Source organism: Nilaparvata lugens, chromosome 12 (genome assembly GCF_014356525.2).
Source record: "Nilaparvata lugens isolate BPH chromosome 12, ASM1435652v1, whole genome shotgun sequence".
NCBI lineage: Eukaryota > Metazoa > Arthropoda > Insecta > Hemiptera > Delphacidae > Nilaparvata > Nilaparvata lugens.
Window position 1 is genome coordinate 34,266,471 of NC_052515.1, and position 15,639 is coordinate 34,282,109.

At 36.9% G+C, this 15,639-nt stretch overlaps 1 protein-coding gene across 1 annotated transcript in view; it reads left to right on the plus strand.

The window, feature by feature from the left end:
• Positions 1 to 15,639, plus strand: part of LOC120348903 (carbonic anhydrase-related protein 10-like) — a 244,794-nt gene extending 229,155 nt beyond the window's left edge. The window contains exons 5-6 of the mRNA XM_039438567.1: positions 7,615 to 7,710; positions 15,493 to 15,639. Of these exons, the coding sequence (XP_039294501.1) occupies positions 7,615 to 7,710; positions 15,493 to 15,639 (243 nt within the window). The remainder of the gene's footprint in view (positions 1 to 7,614; positions 7,711 to 15,492) is intronic.

Consider the following 15,639-nt stretch of genomic DNA (forward strand, 5'->3'; position numbering starts at 1 on the left):
AATATTATCATTGAATTCAGGCGTTCCATGAGACATATTCAAAGTTTTTCTAGATTTCATTTTCCAATCAGTGATCACTGATATCACAGTGAAACAGTTTACAAATTTATTGTGATTGACCGAGCGAAGTGAGGTCTAAGATTCAAGTCGACGGTTTCGCATTTCTCTTAATGTTTAAATGTTTGAATGTTTAAATGATTAAATGTTTGAATGTTTAAATGATTAAATGATTAAATGTTTGAATGTTTGAATGTTTGAATGTTTGAATGTTTGAATGTTTAAATGTTTAAATGTTTGAATGTTCAAATGTTTATATGTTTATATGTTGCGCATTCACGGCGAAACGCGGTAATAGATTTTCATGAAATTTTACAGGTATGTTCCTTTTTTAATTGCGCGTCGACGTGTATACAAGGATTTTGGAAATTTTGCAGTTCAAGGATAATATAAAAGGAAAAAAGAGCCTCCTTCATACGCAATATTAGAGTAAAAATCAGACTATAGAATATTATTCATCATAAATCAGCTGACAAGTGATTACACAGATGTGTGGAGAAGCCAGTCTATTGCTGTATTTCCATATTATTAAGGTCTATAGTTTCAATCAGGTACTTGTGTATGAGAATACTGCGTGAGGTCTACTGGTCAAAGATCTACTAGTATAATATGAAAAGTACTGTAGCAATTACGTTTTTGTATCAATACAATTCGAATTTCATTGAAAACCAATCTAATCTCTCATACGGATCGTTTAAAAGCTTTCCCTAAAAAAGCATTTCCATTGTGAAATCTGACTCTATTCTCGGAGCTACAAAGTGGATGACTGTTATCATTGAACACATTTCTCCGAGCTTATTAATATTTATGAAACACTTATCGACGCATCACAAAACTCAATTCATTCATAAAAAGACAATTTGTTATTTCGATTGTTCAGAGTGGTCTTTCAAAGTATTATCCATGTAAAACATTTTGACTGGTTTTACGTGCAGGTATCAAGTGCATTAGCACACACATTTTTTTCGAATTCATTAATATTAATTTATACAAACGCCCATGTAAATTGTGACACTTCACACCTTTTTTTAACTGAGGTACAAGTATATAAAACTCCGTTTAACACGGGATTTTGTGTGTTAAACACCGTTTAACACGAGTTTTTGTGTATAAAACCCCGCTTAACAGAGGTTTTTGTTGATTTGTCTGCCTGAAACACGGACTGTTATCAGAGAGTGGCTTAACGTGTACCTCTGGTTGTATGGTAATTATTGCAACGATGTTATTCCATGAATTAAACGCCGTGTTTTTGCATCCCGCAAATATCTGCTACCATAATTCCTGATTTCAGGTGTTTTGTGTAATTATGAGGGTGGTGCTGAAATGTAGAGGGTATTTTAGGGGATGGAAATACGGGGGATGTTAAGCGACTTATAGTAATTAACGGGACAGAGATTATCAATTCAACAGTCTCCAAATTTAATCCGTAATAGCCTTGTTTATGTGTTGGGGAGTTAGAATAGGGTGGGGAAAGAGGGGACTCTCGTAAACATTTTAGAATAGGGGATGAATTAGAAGATTATTTATTGGAGGGTTGTAATGTTTTCAATGATTAGAGTGGTTGATAAATGTTTGTTTTCGACGGTAGTAATATTTTTAATTCACTTTCACTTTCCATCAAAATTAGTGTCGAGGTTAAGTGTTTGTGGACAATAATGCCATTTTTTCCATCTATTCATTCTTTATTCATTTATACAATACATTGACAATAAAATACTTGATATTATAAAGTAAATTATCAAAATGTTAGGCCCATGTTATACGGACAGAAAAAACGCGACGGATAAAACGCCGACGCTGAACTAACAATTCAGTGCTGTTATACGAGCAGCAATAACGCCGCGTCGTCGACGCCAGGGAGCTGTTATACGAGCAGCAAACACGCCGCGGCAGGCTCCGAGGGAGCCAATATCCACTCCCGATCAGTGTCTCTTGTAGTCTGCTACAGCACAAAATATGGATGCAGTGCGAATAGGTTGTGTAGGTTTTCACCAGTTAATGGTAATTTACGTTGATGGTACAAAAAGGAAGAAGAGGCGTTGGAGCACACACCCTGTGTTAAGTAGCCGATTGACTACTGGGACATTTCACACTATATTCGCACTACACAGGCAGTACGAAGACATGTTTTTTCAATACTACAGGATGTCTGTTTCTTCCTTTGATGAGCTGCTTGGCCTTGTGTGTGGGGAAATCCAAAAAAAGGAGACCAATATGAAGCAGAGTATTCAACCAGTAGAAAGATTGGTAAGTGTACGCCCGGAGGAGTATGGTGGGGGGGAAGCACGGATCTGCCGCGTAAAAGCTGCCCGTATAACAGTACTCGCGTCATTTCTATCGCGTTTTTTCTGCCAATTTTACCGGTCCGGTCGCGTTGTCGACGCTGACGCCGGGTTTACAGGGTCCGACGCGACAGATAAAACGTTTGTATAACTTGCACACAGTGACGTCCATTGCTCGGTAGGCTTGGCGTCTACGTGGCGAAAAATCTGTCGCGTTTTTTCTGTCCGTATAACATGGGCCTTAGGGAGAGGAAAGAAAGCTAACCTTGTGCTGCTATTCCTCTGCCAAATTTAGTTAACACATAGCCCGAAATAGGTTAAGTCTTGTAGTTCTTCAATTCACAAAATTTCCAGTCAAGTATTTTCACGAAGTAGATTTCAAAATTTAGATGCTTCAAAACTAAACTTAGAATAAATATTGTACATTATAACTAGAATAGGAAATATCCACTTGAAAAAATATTATTGTATGTATTTGATGTAGTTTATAATTTGTAGATGACTTTCCTGTGAAATTCACTCTCATATCAATAGTTCACTTCCTTTGTTTTGAATGTTTATTACTATTCACTGGAAATGATAACTTACTTTCTAAAGTACTCACTGATTTCGATCATGATGATGTTTATTTTATAATAATTAATAATAATAATAATTAGTAATTTCTAGATAACGAGTTGCAGCAGAAACATCCAGACTTGTTTAAATACGAATTGATTACACGTGATTAAATATGAATTACAAGTCTATTTCATCATTTTAAATGAAAAGACTAAGAAATTGTCAAGAACCATGAATTTTTTTAAAAGACCGGTTTCGTTTGTTACACTATTGTCAATCTCTGATAAAAACAGTTATCTCTCTATTGCATAAGTTGCTATTGCATGCTATTACATCAGTTCTCTAGTTGAGTAACGTTGGTTAGGTATCAGACGCAATTGAGTAGCATAAATTTGTTTTTCAATAATGATTGATCCGCTTGGACTTCTATTTCTGTCAAATTTGATTAGAAAATATTACATTGCTCTCTACTTCTCGGTTTCATCGGCAAGGTCCCATGTCGTTCATTGGCTAGCTCTCCCCACCAGTGGGCGTGACAAGGCTTCGCGTAACAGCCAATCAGAGAGCAGAATGCTGTAGTGGCGTTCAAATCTAAACTTGATTTTGTAAGTGAACATCCCAACAATGTTAAGTCCCACCTCGTCAGTGAAACTCACGAGCCACTGAAGAGGTAGGCAGAAGCTGTGTGAGAGCTAACACAGTACTATCTGAACTGAACTACTAGTAGTTCTGTGAACAGTAGACATCACGCAGTTATAAACCACAGCCTCCTCTGTCCATACTGTCCATCAGAGTTAAGTAGATTCTGTCCTGTTGTGTCGGCGAGCTAATTTCCTTCAAGACACACTGGCAACAGTTCAGCCCGTGTTGGAAGCAGAGAAAGGTCGAGAGAAATCTTACTTGTTGCTTTCAGTTATTAATTGCATGCGTCATTACATGCAAATTAATACTCCACTCGACAGCTGATTTATTATGAATAATTCTATAGTCTGATTTTTACGGTATTATTGGCGTTCGAAGGAGACTCCTTTTCCTTTTGTATTTCCCTCAAAAATATCAAAAAACCTAATAAATACATCGACGCGTCATATTTCAAAGTACTTGTATACCAAATTTTATCCAAATCTGACAATAACTGGGACTGTAACTGTGGTTTAAGAAACAAACATACAAAAGCCGATAGAGACGAAACTAAGACCTCAGCTTCGCTTCGGTCAATTAAAAAAATAATTTCATTTCAATTCTGTAAGTGAGATGGAATTAAATAGAGAATGCATTTATTCAAATGCTAATTAATATAGTATATAATTATTATTTAACGAAAATCCTAAATAAATGCTGTAAATCACCCCGAAGACTTCTGCTACTGCAGACATTGACAACAGGGTTAACCGCTAGATGGAAATTCGATGAGAACTACTATCCAAAAAATTTAGCTGTTAACCCTGTTGTCAATGTCTGCAGTAGCAGAAGTCTTCGGAGTTATTTACAGCATTTATTTAGGATTTTCTGTAAGTGAGCATACAAATAGTGTTAACATGATCAGTGAAACCCACGTGCCACCCAATAAGAGGTACAGTAGCTAGAAGCTACCTCTTAACTTTGAGAGCTCAACTTAACTTTGATGGCAATCTAAACTACTGGTTGTGAGTTGAAGAAGTTTGACGCCAGTTTCTGTGAGCTGAGATCCAATTTGGCAAGTTGTGTGTCTTTGAGTGCGTGCAAACACCATCACCATCATTGGCAATGGCAAGACGATTATAGACAGATTGGCAACTTACATCATATTGCTCAACTTGCATTTGAGAGCTACCACTGCCGAGCGATGCTTTATCTCAGCTCGCAAAACATGATACCTTTGGTTTCATCTCGTGTTATTAGATGTGCGAATTTCGGTGTTGAGTGAAGGATGTGTGTAGTGTTTCATTGTGCGTTGCCGTGTGATATTCTGATACTTGATACTCTACTCTGATAATTTCCACATTACTATCATGATTATCACATTAAAGATTAAGGCATGATGACATATAGGCCTGATTGCACAAAAGCCTGTTGAATTTTAATCTTGATAGCCACGAGAACCAATCAGAAAAGGCTTTTTCTGAAAGAAGGCTTCTCTGATTGGTTCTCGTGACAATCAATCAAAATTAAGATTTAGCAGGCGATTTTTCGAAAATGCATCACTCTAGAACATAAATATCTCGAAAAGTATAGGATTTATCTAAAACCTCTATTAGACAAAACTAGTAGGAAATTTAATAAGCTTCATTTTTATGTAGTTGATTATGTCAAAATAACCCATTGTTCCCAAGACATAAGCATCTAAGTAATAAGTGGAAAACGCAACTATCAAACCACCCTCATCCCTTCAGCACATGATGTAAGGGTTGGGATTTTTCATATACTCACCTCCAAACTAGTCTCAACAAAGCTGCAAAGTCGAAAATTGTGTTCCAAACATTCCCTTCAAGTTTCATTGTCAACTGATCTATTGTTGCTGAACAGAAAATTTCACTCTCTACACTAAAATTGCTGCAACAGTCGTAGGGAAATGCGTAAAATAGTGAGAATATACATCAAATTGAAGATAATTTGATGCTCTATCAGCTCATAATCAGCACGGATGTTTTTCATCAAACGTTCAAAAATTATAAGGCCGAAAAGATGAAAAACTTGAAGGCAGAAGTGTTTTTCAAAAAATGTCTCACCTTCAAGGGCGGATATCTCAGAAACTATGAGAGATATGGAAAAAATGTAGAGGACAAAACTTGTTGGTAATTTTGTAAGCTTCAATTTTGCAAGAAATTTTAATATTCATAAGATGCATAGTTTCCGAGATATATGCGAAAAATAAAAAAGGGTACTTTCAAACCACCCCCACCCCTTTAGCACAGTGGGAAGGGGTGAGGACTTTTGATATGTTAATCCTCCAACTACCCTTAAAAGAGCTGTGGAGTTGAAAATTGTGTTCCAAACTTTTCCCTCTATAACCTTTCGTTGACTGGACTATATAGTTTGATTCGCATTAAAAAAGCGGTGTAGTAACAAACTTTACTTCTACCACAATAAATTCCTACTAGAATATCAGATAATAGTATAACCAACTCCCACTAGAATTCCAGAGAAAACCTATCAAGATTTGGTTTTAAATGATGTTACCTTATACAACTAGCTCGCAAATCAACACTAATAATAGAGTGTACAGTTGTACATACACCGAAGTGACTCCGACAAAATTATCAGTCAGTGTGACACGCAATAGTTTATCACACACTCGGCAATCGATGTCACAAAATTTTCTGTCATAAAAATCGATCGTTTTGTGTCTTTTCGCCCCATTTCTTGGTTGGTCTGTTTTTTATCTGTCATAAAAACATTGTCATAAAAATCTTCAGTCATCAACTGTTCATAGCTGGATCATAACTTTTAACTGCTCTGATCACTCCTCGCTCGCCTTATTTGTTTGCGGTTTTCCAGCAAGGAAAACATTTGAAGAAAGTTTATGGGTGTAATTTGGCAAGGGGGGTTCTTTATGTGCCACGGTTCGCAAGGATTATGTCGTGTGGGTTTCCATATTTTGTGATTGTTGGTGACTGTGTCAATGCTTCAAAAAACTTGAGAACTTCATCACATCAATTTAGATTTTTTAGAAATTTTGGAAATGAGGATGAAACAGGATGGAAACTAGCTCAGATGGCAATGATCAGTTACAAGGGAATCTAATTGGGATTAACGGCCGTAAAATTACGTCATTGATTAACGTCAGAATCGTTATGGTTATCATTGTGTTGGTTCCGTTTGATGGCATCATTATACTGCGGTTAAAATTTATCAGATTTTTGTGAAATTTGTGTTTGAAATGTGAGTTTTGGGTGAAGAGGGAACAATTTTCTGCAAGTTTCTCGGATAATAAATCATATTTGTGGGTCAACACATAACTGTAGAACTCATTCAAGCATTCCCACTTCTCACTTATATATTGGCATAGAGAAACAATAGCGTAAGTAGATATCCCATGAAATAGGGAATTTATGTCGCAACTTTTACTGTTATCTCAAGCCGATTACTGTCGATTATTGTCAATTTTTACTGCTTGGTTGGGGTGAGAGTGTATGAACGGCACAATTTGAGAGACTACCAGCGTTACACAGCTGCGTAGGAAAGAACTATGTGAACTATCGGCTTGAGATAACAGTGAAAGTTGCGACATAAACGCCCTATACCATGGGATATCTACTTATGCTATCGTTTCTCTATGATATTGAGGTGCACGCGATAATGACAGTGAAGAAAGAATAACGTTGCTGACCCTCTGTCTTGTCAATGCCTTCTATGAACGGTAACTGATACCGGTTTCTTAGTGTAATATTATCTGTTCATTCTAGTTTAAAATAATCAATTATATCATTTCAAGCAAGAAATTATATTTTCAATGATTTCATAATCAATATTAAATATCTTGTCAATTGATTATATTTCTACATTGTTAAAAATTGATCTGGCAACAGAGCAAGAAAGAGATAGCGCTATCCGCTTTGTTGAATGATAGACAAGGATAGCAATACAATTGCTGATCAAACCGCCATTATAACGTGGACCTCACTATAGTTCCCCAATTCCTGATAATTTATTACAAATTATTAAAATCATCTTGCATTAATTCGATAATTTATTATGAGTTGATGAATGATGATGGACGTTTCTATTGTTACAGATCCAGCTGTATGGATTCAATGCGGACTTGTATCACAACATGTCGGAGGCACAACACAAGTCCCAGGGAGTTGTTGGCATATCACTCATGGTTCAGGTGAGAAACTTTTCCAATACTTCATCAAATTTCCCATTACAACTAGTAGTTCTGTGAACAGTAGACCTCGCGCATTTATGAACCACAGCCTCCTCTTATACTGTCCATCAGAATGAATCTTGACTGTATGTAGTGTCGGCGAGGTATCGGTGTGAAGTATGGTTGTTGGAGTTGGTGTATCAAAAATGCTAACATCGAAAACTAATCTCCTTCAAAGACATACTGGCAACAGGACAGCCCGAGTTCAAAGCAAAAAAATGTCGAGAGACAATACTAGGTTATTTTAGTTATATTAATTGCATGCGCTATTGCATGCAATCAATAGGTCATTTAATTGTGCATAAAGATTGCATTCAATGAGACATGCAATTAATAGTTCACACAGCAGCTGAGTTTTCACCAAGTTACATTGAGATATTGAATTGCATGCGTCATGGCATGCAGTTTATAATCCACTCGACAGCTGATTTATGATGAATAATTCCATAGTCTGATTTTTACTCTAATATTGGGGTATGAAGGAGGCTCCTTCTTCTCTTATATTATCCTTGAAATTGTAAATTTCCAAAAACCTTGTGTATACGTCAATGCGCTATTTGAAAAGGAACAAACCTGTCAAATTTCATGAAAATCTATTGCTGCGTTTCATATAAACATTTGAACATAAAGATAAATGCAAAACCGTCGACTTGAATCTTAGACCTCACTTCGCTCGGTCGATAAATTATCTCTTCAATTTCTCCCACAGAAAGCTAGAAAGGTCTCACATAAGGTGAAAGAAGTAGGCCTATTCACACAGTATTCCAGTTCAAATTCTGCAGGAAAAATATCCAGTACTCAAAGGAAATTGCAACGAATTGAATTTGACAAGAGAACCGTTCAGTCCAGGCAACGAATGTTCAAAAAAAGGTACAGAGGGGAAAGTTTGGAACACAATTTTTGACCCTGCAGCTCTTTTAAGGATGGTAAGGGGGTGAATATATCAAAAGTCCTCACTCCTACCCCCTGTGCTAAGGGGGTGGGGTGATTTGAAAGTACATATTTTGGTTTTTGCATATATCTCGAACAATTGTTAGTGAATTAGCACCGATAACTGTCATATCAATCAAGAAATTCAGAAAGCCACACGAATTAGTTTAGTGCTAAATTGTTCTAATGGAGGTGTAAAAGCAGAATACTCTATCCTTTTATGCTAAAAATGATATTCAATTCAATCCTTGACCAATATAGAAGGCTTAATCAATGGGTTTGACCTTTACAAACAATATTCTTATCAATTTATTCAAAATAGAATAGCTTTTTAGTCTTTAACTACGTGCTTTATAAAAAATCAAGAAATTGGACGCTGTGAAAACCTGCAAGATTGAATATTACAGACCGCTCTCTTCCACTATTTCATCATCAATATTCAATTGAAAATTGCAATTTCCTATCTTCTATGAGAGATTCATTGACCGAGCGAAGTGAGGTCTAAGATTCAAGTCTACGGTTTGGCATTTCTCTTAATGTTTGAATGTTTATATGTTGTTATGTTGCGCATTTACGGCGAAACGCGGTAATAGATTTTCATGAAATTTGACAGGTATGTTCCTTTTTCAATTGCGCGTCGACGTATATACAAGGTTTTTGGAAATTTTGCATTTCAAGGATAATATAAAAGGAAAATGGAGCCTTCTTCATACGCCAATATTGGAGTAAAAATCAGACTATAGAATTATTCATCATAAATCAGCTGACAAGTGATTACACAGATGTGTGGAGAAGTCAGTCTATTGCTGTATTTCCATAAGGTCTATAGTTTCAATCAGGTACTTGTGGATGAGAATACTGCGTGAGGTCTACTGTTCACAGAACTACTAGTATATCTTTTGAATCTGACCCCATATAAGTTTTACGTTAACTCACTCACGCCTTATCGAAAATAATTATATAAACGTTTATTACGACAGCCAAAACTCTAGATGATAACTTTAAGGCTATCTGAGCACCAATGGAATGCTCCCTATCATACTTGTTACCTTTCAACCCTTACATTTGAGTGAATACTCGACCTCACATGTGAGTGAATACTCATCCTAACATGTGAGTAAATACTAGACCTTACATGTTAGTTAAATCGTTTATTCAAAGTGCAGATATTCACCTCACTGGCCAAATATATCTGATGAATCCTATTCACTGCCGCCCCTGTATTTTATGCCAAATTCAAGCGTACGTGTGCGTGAATGCGTCAGGGTTTCTATGCGTTATTTTCGCCAGTGTGTGTGAACGGTTGCACCCAAGTCCAGTGAATTGATAATCTGATGCCGATTTACTTACAACTGACCGATTGCGGTACTAGGATGAGGAGGAGGAGGAGAAGGAGGAGGAGGAGGAGCTGGAGGGGTGAAAACAGGAGGAGGAGGAGGATGAGGAAGAGGATAAGGTTGAGGAAGAGGACCAGGAGGAGGAAAAGAAGGAGGGGGCGGTGGAGGAGGAAGAGGAGGAGGAGGAGGAGGAGAGAAGTTGATGAAGAACAAGGAGGTGGTGGGACAAGATGAAGTAGGTGTGGATTGAGAATGAGTACAATATGAAAAGAAAATAGGAAGAAGAAGGGTAGAGACGAAAAATATGATAGAGAGAGGAGAAAATGATGAAGTAGGAGAGGAGGAGGAAGAAGAAGAAAAAGAAGTAGAAGAAGAAGGAAGTGGTGGAAGATATGGAGAAGTAGTTGATAGAGAATAAGAAGATTGATTGATTGATTTATTTATCACATGTCTTGATAAACCTATTGCATTTATAACATTACAACATTGCGAAATTACAAAATGATAATAATTAATAAATAAGAAATATTCCTCTCAATGTACAAAAGAAGAAATAATAAGTAAAATAATTGAAAAATATTAACGTACATTGAAGAATGAAGAACATTGTTGAAACAAAGAAAAGGACTGAAGAAAAGGATGAAGAAGTAAAAAAACGTGTAGTAGGAGGAATGTGTAGGATTGGTGAAAAAGGGAAAGGAGGAACATGAAGAAAAGGGAAAGGAAGAAAATATGGCGATTTTAATGGAATTGTGAGAAACAGAAGAAGAAGAAGTGGAAGAAGAATGAGGATGAGGAGGAGAGGAAGAGGAGGAGGCGGAGGATCGAGGAGTGGTTATGGGAAGAGGAGGAGGAGGAGGTTGTGCAGATAGAAAAGGAGAAATGGATAACAGGAGCAGAAGTGAGGAGATGTTGAACAAGAGGGGTAGAGAGATTATAGCATGGGTGACCGCTTTCTGGCAAGTTACATCCAAAATATACATTTCCAAGCTCCCACCTTAACTACCCCAGGGTGATGAATTTTGGAAATTATGGTCACTTCACATCTACCAAAACGTTTACCTGTGCTAATGGTCTGATTCAGGAAAGTTCTCATACTGAACTCTCAACCAAATGTCCAATAATATGTTGTGATAGTGTTTGAGCCTAAACCATGTATCGAATATTATAGAAGGACAATTTTAGTGGGAAAAATTAGATTGATACTTCAATAAACGATATCTTATGACATAAGGAAGACATAAGACATAAGACAGAAGACTCCTACAACACAAAACAACACAAAACAACATACAAACAACATAATAAAACATAAAAACAACATGAAACAACACAAAACAACACAAAACAACATGAAAACAACACAAAACGACATGAAACAACATAAAAACAACACAAAACAACACAGAAACAACACAAAACAACACAAAACAACATAAAAACAACACAAAACAACACTAAACAACATGAAATGACATGAAAACAACATAAAACAACACAAAACAACACTCTACATTGTAGAGTATTCTATTCTATTCTATTCTTTTTTGAACTATTATTATACACTTCTCCCAAAGTGCCAGACGATAACATTAGTTGCGATAAGCAACTCAATCCATATCCGATACAGTTATAATAATTCAGCTTTTTTAATAATAATTCTGTAATAATAATAATTTAAGCTTTGAAAGTAGAAATATGTGAGAGCAACTTTTGATCACTAGATTCCTAACCTTCCATCTCCCTTCCAACTATCTTAATCCAGATCACTAAATACCTAACATTATCAAGGTTTGCCGATTTCCAATATTCTTTTTCACTTTCATTCCAGTTCCTTTAATTTCATGATAGAAATTATGCTTTTTCTGTTTTGAAATATTAATCAAGATGTGATGACTGCATTACATGTAATACATTTTATACTTTTGTGCTCATATAGATCAAGTAATTGCAATCAATAAAACAATATTGGACTCAATGAAATAATTATGACAAAACTTTCTCCATTCATAAAAAATTTGGGAAGAGCATAGTATTTCATCCACTTATCAATCTTTCCCTCAGTACCACTTTTTTGCTTAGCCCTGTATCTCAAACCACAGACAACACCATCACGCACTCTCTTCCTTTTCTCCTTCTCCTTCTTCCTCTTCTTCTCACTCTCCTACTTCTCATTCCCTCTTCTTCTATTTCTCGATATCACGTACCTTCCTCGTCTTCTTCTTCTTCTTCTTCTTCTTCTTCTTCTTCTTTTCTTCTTCTTCTTCTTTTTTCTTCTTCTTCTTCTTCATCATCATCTTCTTCTTCTTCTTCTTCTTCTTCTTCTTCTTCTTCATCTCCTCCTTCTCCTTCCCCGATCATCTATTCCTCTTTCTCGTTTTCTTCTTCTCATCTTTTTTCTTATGATGTGCTCCGTGACGTCACGATTCTAACAAGCACGTATCTTTTATTTCAGCCTCCATCTTACCACTATCTACACACAGAATTGCCTTTTCCTTCTCTCTAACCCACCCTCAATCACTCTCTCACTCTTTCTCTTTTTTCATTCTTTCTCCAACTCTCCCTCACTCACTATCTGTCTTACTCTTCCTCACCCTCTGTCACTCTCTCTTCCTTTCTTATCGTCCCCTCTCTCACACCCTCTTACTCTCCTCACTCCCTCTCATGACTCTCTTATTCCCTCACCAACATTTTCTCTCCTTTGCTTTTCTCCCTCCTTCCCAGTTCTTCCACAATCTTCTCTCTCTCTTCGTCTGTTTTTGGAGCTAACCACTTTCTTTCCACTTATTTTTGCATTCCATCTCGATTTCGTCTGCTGCGTGTATCTCTGCCAATGCTGCCTTCCTGCGTCTAACCTCTTTCCACTCCTGTCTGAGCATTCCATGTTGCTGCCACTTTGGCCAATCTACCACATAACCTCAAAGTGAAAGCCGTCTGTCGATTGTTTTCACTGGCTTTTTGTAGGCTTTAGTCCCTTTACACTTACAGTACGGCTCCTGTAGCTTTGCCTATCGGCGGAGGGCTATCAAACTACAATACTATACCCGTTCAAAAACAACGTACCTCTTTGAAAATGTATCTTACAGATGCTCTTCTGTATCTTCTCAGAGCAACGTGTTGCATCCGAAAAGATACACAAGAAACTTTTTTGAGCTACGTCCTTTTAGCACAACACAGACTATCAGCTGACATCCGTTCAACATGCTTTTTTCCATTGTTGGTGATACGTTGCAACTCTCTCATTCATGAAGAATCTCTGTGTGTAGGGTGCTTCCTCCATCTAGGGATCTTGGGTCTCTGAAGCCTGATGTTTCTGCAAAGCCGTGAATATTACCCCGCGAACCATACTTTGCTATTATGCCGATTCAAAGTCACGGAGGCTGAGCTAGGAGGTGGAAGGACGCGTACTGTACATATTGTTACTTGACGAAAATATAGGGTATCCCTTATACTGTAATAGCATTTTCTTGAAGTCGATAGAGAATAATCGTGGATTGGTTGCATAAGATTCGATTGAAATAGAGATGAAGAGGCAGTATTCATGAGATTACAATTGAATAGAGAGGGGTAGAGACGAACATGAATGTGATTCAATTCGATTGTTTTGTATTTGGTCATCTCACAATCACAATTTATTTATTTAGTTAATTCATTTATTAACATTTCGTAATCCACCAACTTTTTCTCTACTATTTGCTGAGAAAGATGCCCATACAAACCTTAGGGTACGAACAGAACGGTCAGGTCGATATGTAGATTTGAGCTCGCTTTCGATTTTCAATATCTATTATATCTAAGTGCCGGCTGCACAAAAGTCAATTTAATTTTAATCGTTATTAATTTCACAAGAACCAATCAGAGAAGCCTTCTTTTTGGAATACCTTCTCTCGAGAAATTAATCATGATTGAAATTTAACCGGCTTTTTTCGCAACCAGGCCGAAGTGTTTGTTCAGTGGCATCGATTCAGGTCTAGGGATCTGTGATGCGAGTACACAGGTGGTGGAGGGCTGAACGAGGGACCCATGCAGCACTGGATGCAAAAACACTGAGAATCGTTGCAACAGAGTAATGTGAAAGACCACTTTGACGAGATCCTTAACGCATTGATTTCTTAGGGCACCTCATGAACATTTCACAAACTCTGTCTACATTCACTGCTGTCCTTGACGTTGATGGTCTTCCTGATCGTCTTGTATCTGCGACACTCTCTGTTGTTAGTAATTTGAAATAGCAATTTTCAACAGTTTTTGCATCCAGTGTTTGCATGGATCCCTCGTTCAGCCCACCACCACATTTGTACTCTCACCAAAGATCCCCAGACCTCATAACGAGCTGCTATTTCTGCTCGTTCTTCCACAGTCAAGAGAGGAGGCATTTCTTAACTGAAAGAAATGAAAATTGGTGTTAAACACAACCTCAAGGAGTGCTCTATCTAACAAATGTAGTTCTAACAAAATTAGTTCATGAATAAAGAAATTATAGCTGTATAAATATAGGGAGTGACTTATCAGACATCCTGTGAAATCTCATAACTTTTTTGTATTGATTGCTGGCCAGATATCAAAATATTATGTTCCTCCGATCTGTATCATGAACTTGAACAATTTCTCTTGCAATGAACATGATAATAGAATATTTTCTTTGACATTTGATAGATTCTGTATTAATTCAAGTCCCTTGTAACTTTGAAAGCAGAAGTCGTTCCATTGTTCAAAAGTAAGATTTCGAGTTGAAATGGTTGTCTTAAAAAATTCGACAACACCTGATGCCCATAAAAAGAGGCGGATGAACTCACCCAGGTTAATAAAGGAATCGTCGTCTTATTAATAAAGCTTACTACCATCTGCTACCGCCATCGTCTTCCCTTTCTCTTCTTCTTATTTTTCTTCTTCTTCTTCACGTTTTTCTTCTTCTTCTCCTTTGTTCTTCCTTCACTGTCCATAACTTTGCTAGTCCTCTCAGAAGCTGAGAATGTAATTTTTGAGGGTTTCTTGTTAGCTATTTCACCCCAAAATCTTGGTTCGAGCGCTTTTCTCCCTCTTCTGGAATTCTCTTTGGCCCTGTCTCTCTCTCTATTTTTCTCTCGCTCTTTCTTCTTCTTCTTCTTCTTCTTGAATTTTTGTTTGCTCTGTCACTCACTCACTCTTTCTCACTCGCTCTCTCTCATCTCTCTATCTTTCCCTCGCAAATTTCTTTCTCGGCTTGTAATTTCTTTGTTCACTTTCTCTTCCTCATTTATGGCCTACTTCACTTTTCAACTTCCCACCTTGAAAATTCGCTTGATGGACTCTGATTAATGAAAATGCCAGAGCTTTCTTCTCGTTAAGTTATACTTTTTCTCTCTTTCCCTACATTCTTCTTCTTTCTCTTTTTTCATATTGTTATTCTTCCTCCTTTCATTTGATTCTAGTCTTTTAATTTCAAATGAAACAATCTACTAAGCTTTTGAATGATATATTTTGTATGTTATTACAGATAGGAGAAAAACCAAACAAGGAGTTCCAAACGATCACCAGCACCTTCAAGAAAGTCACATGGAAGGGTGAGTTAACAATATTTTCAATACTATTTCCTGATATAATTCAATTGACCTATGATTTTATATCTGATTTGAGACTCTAA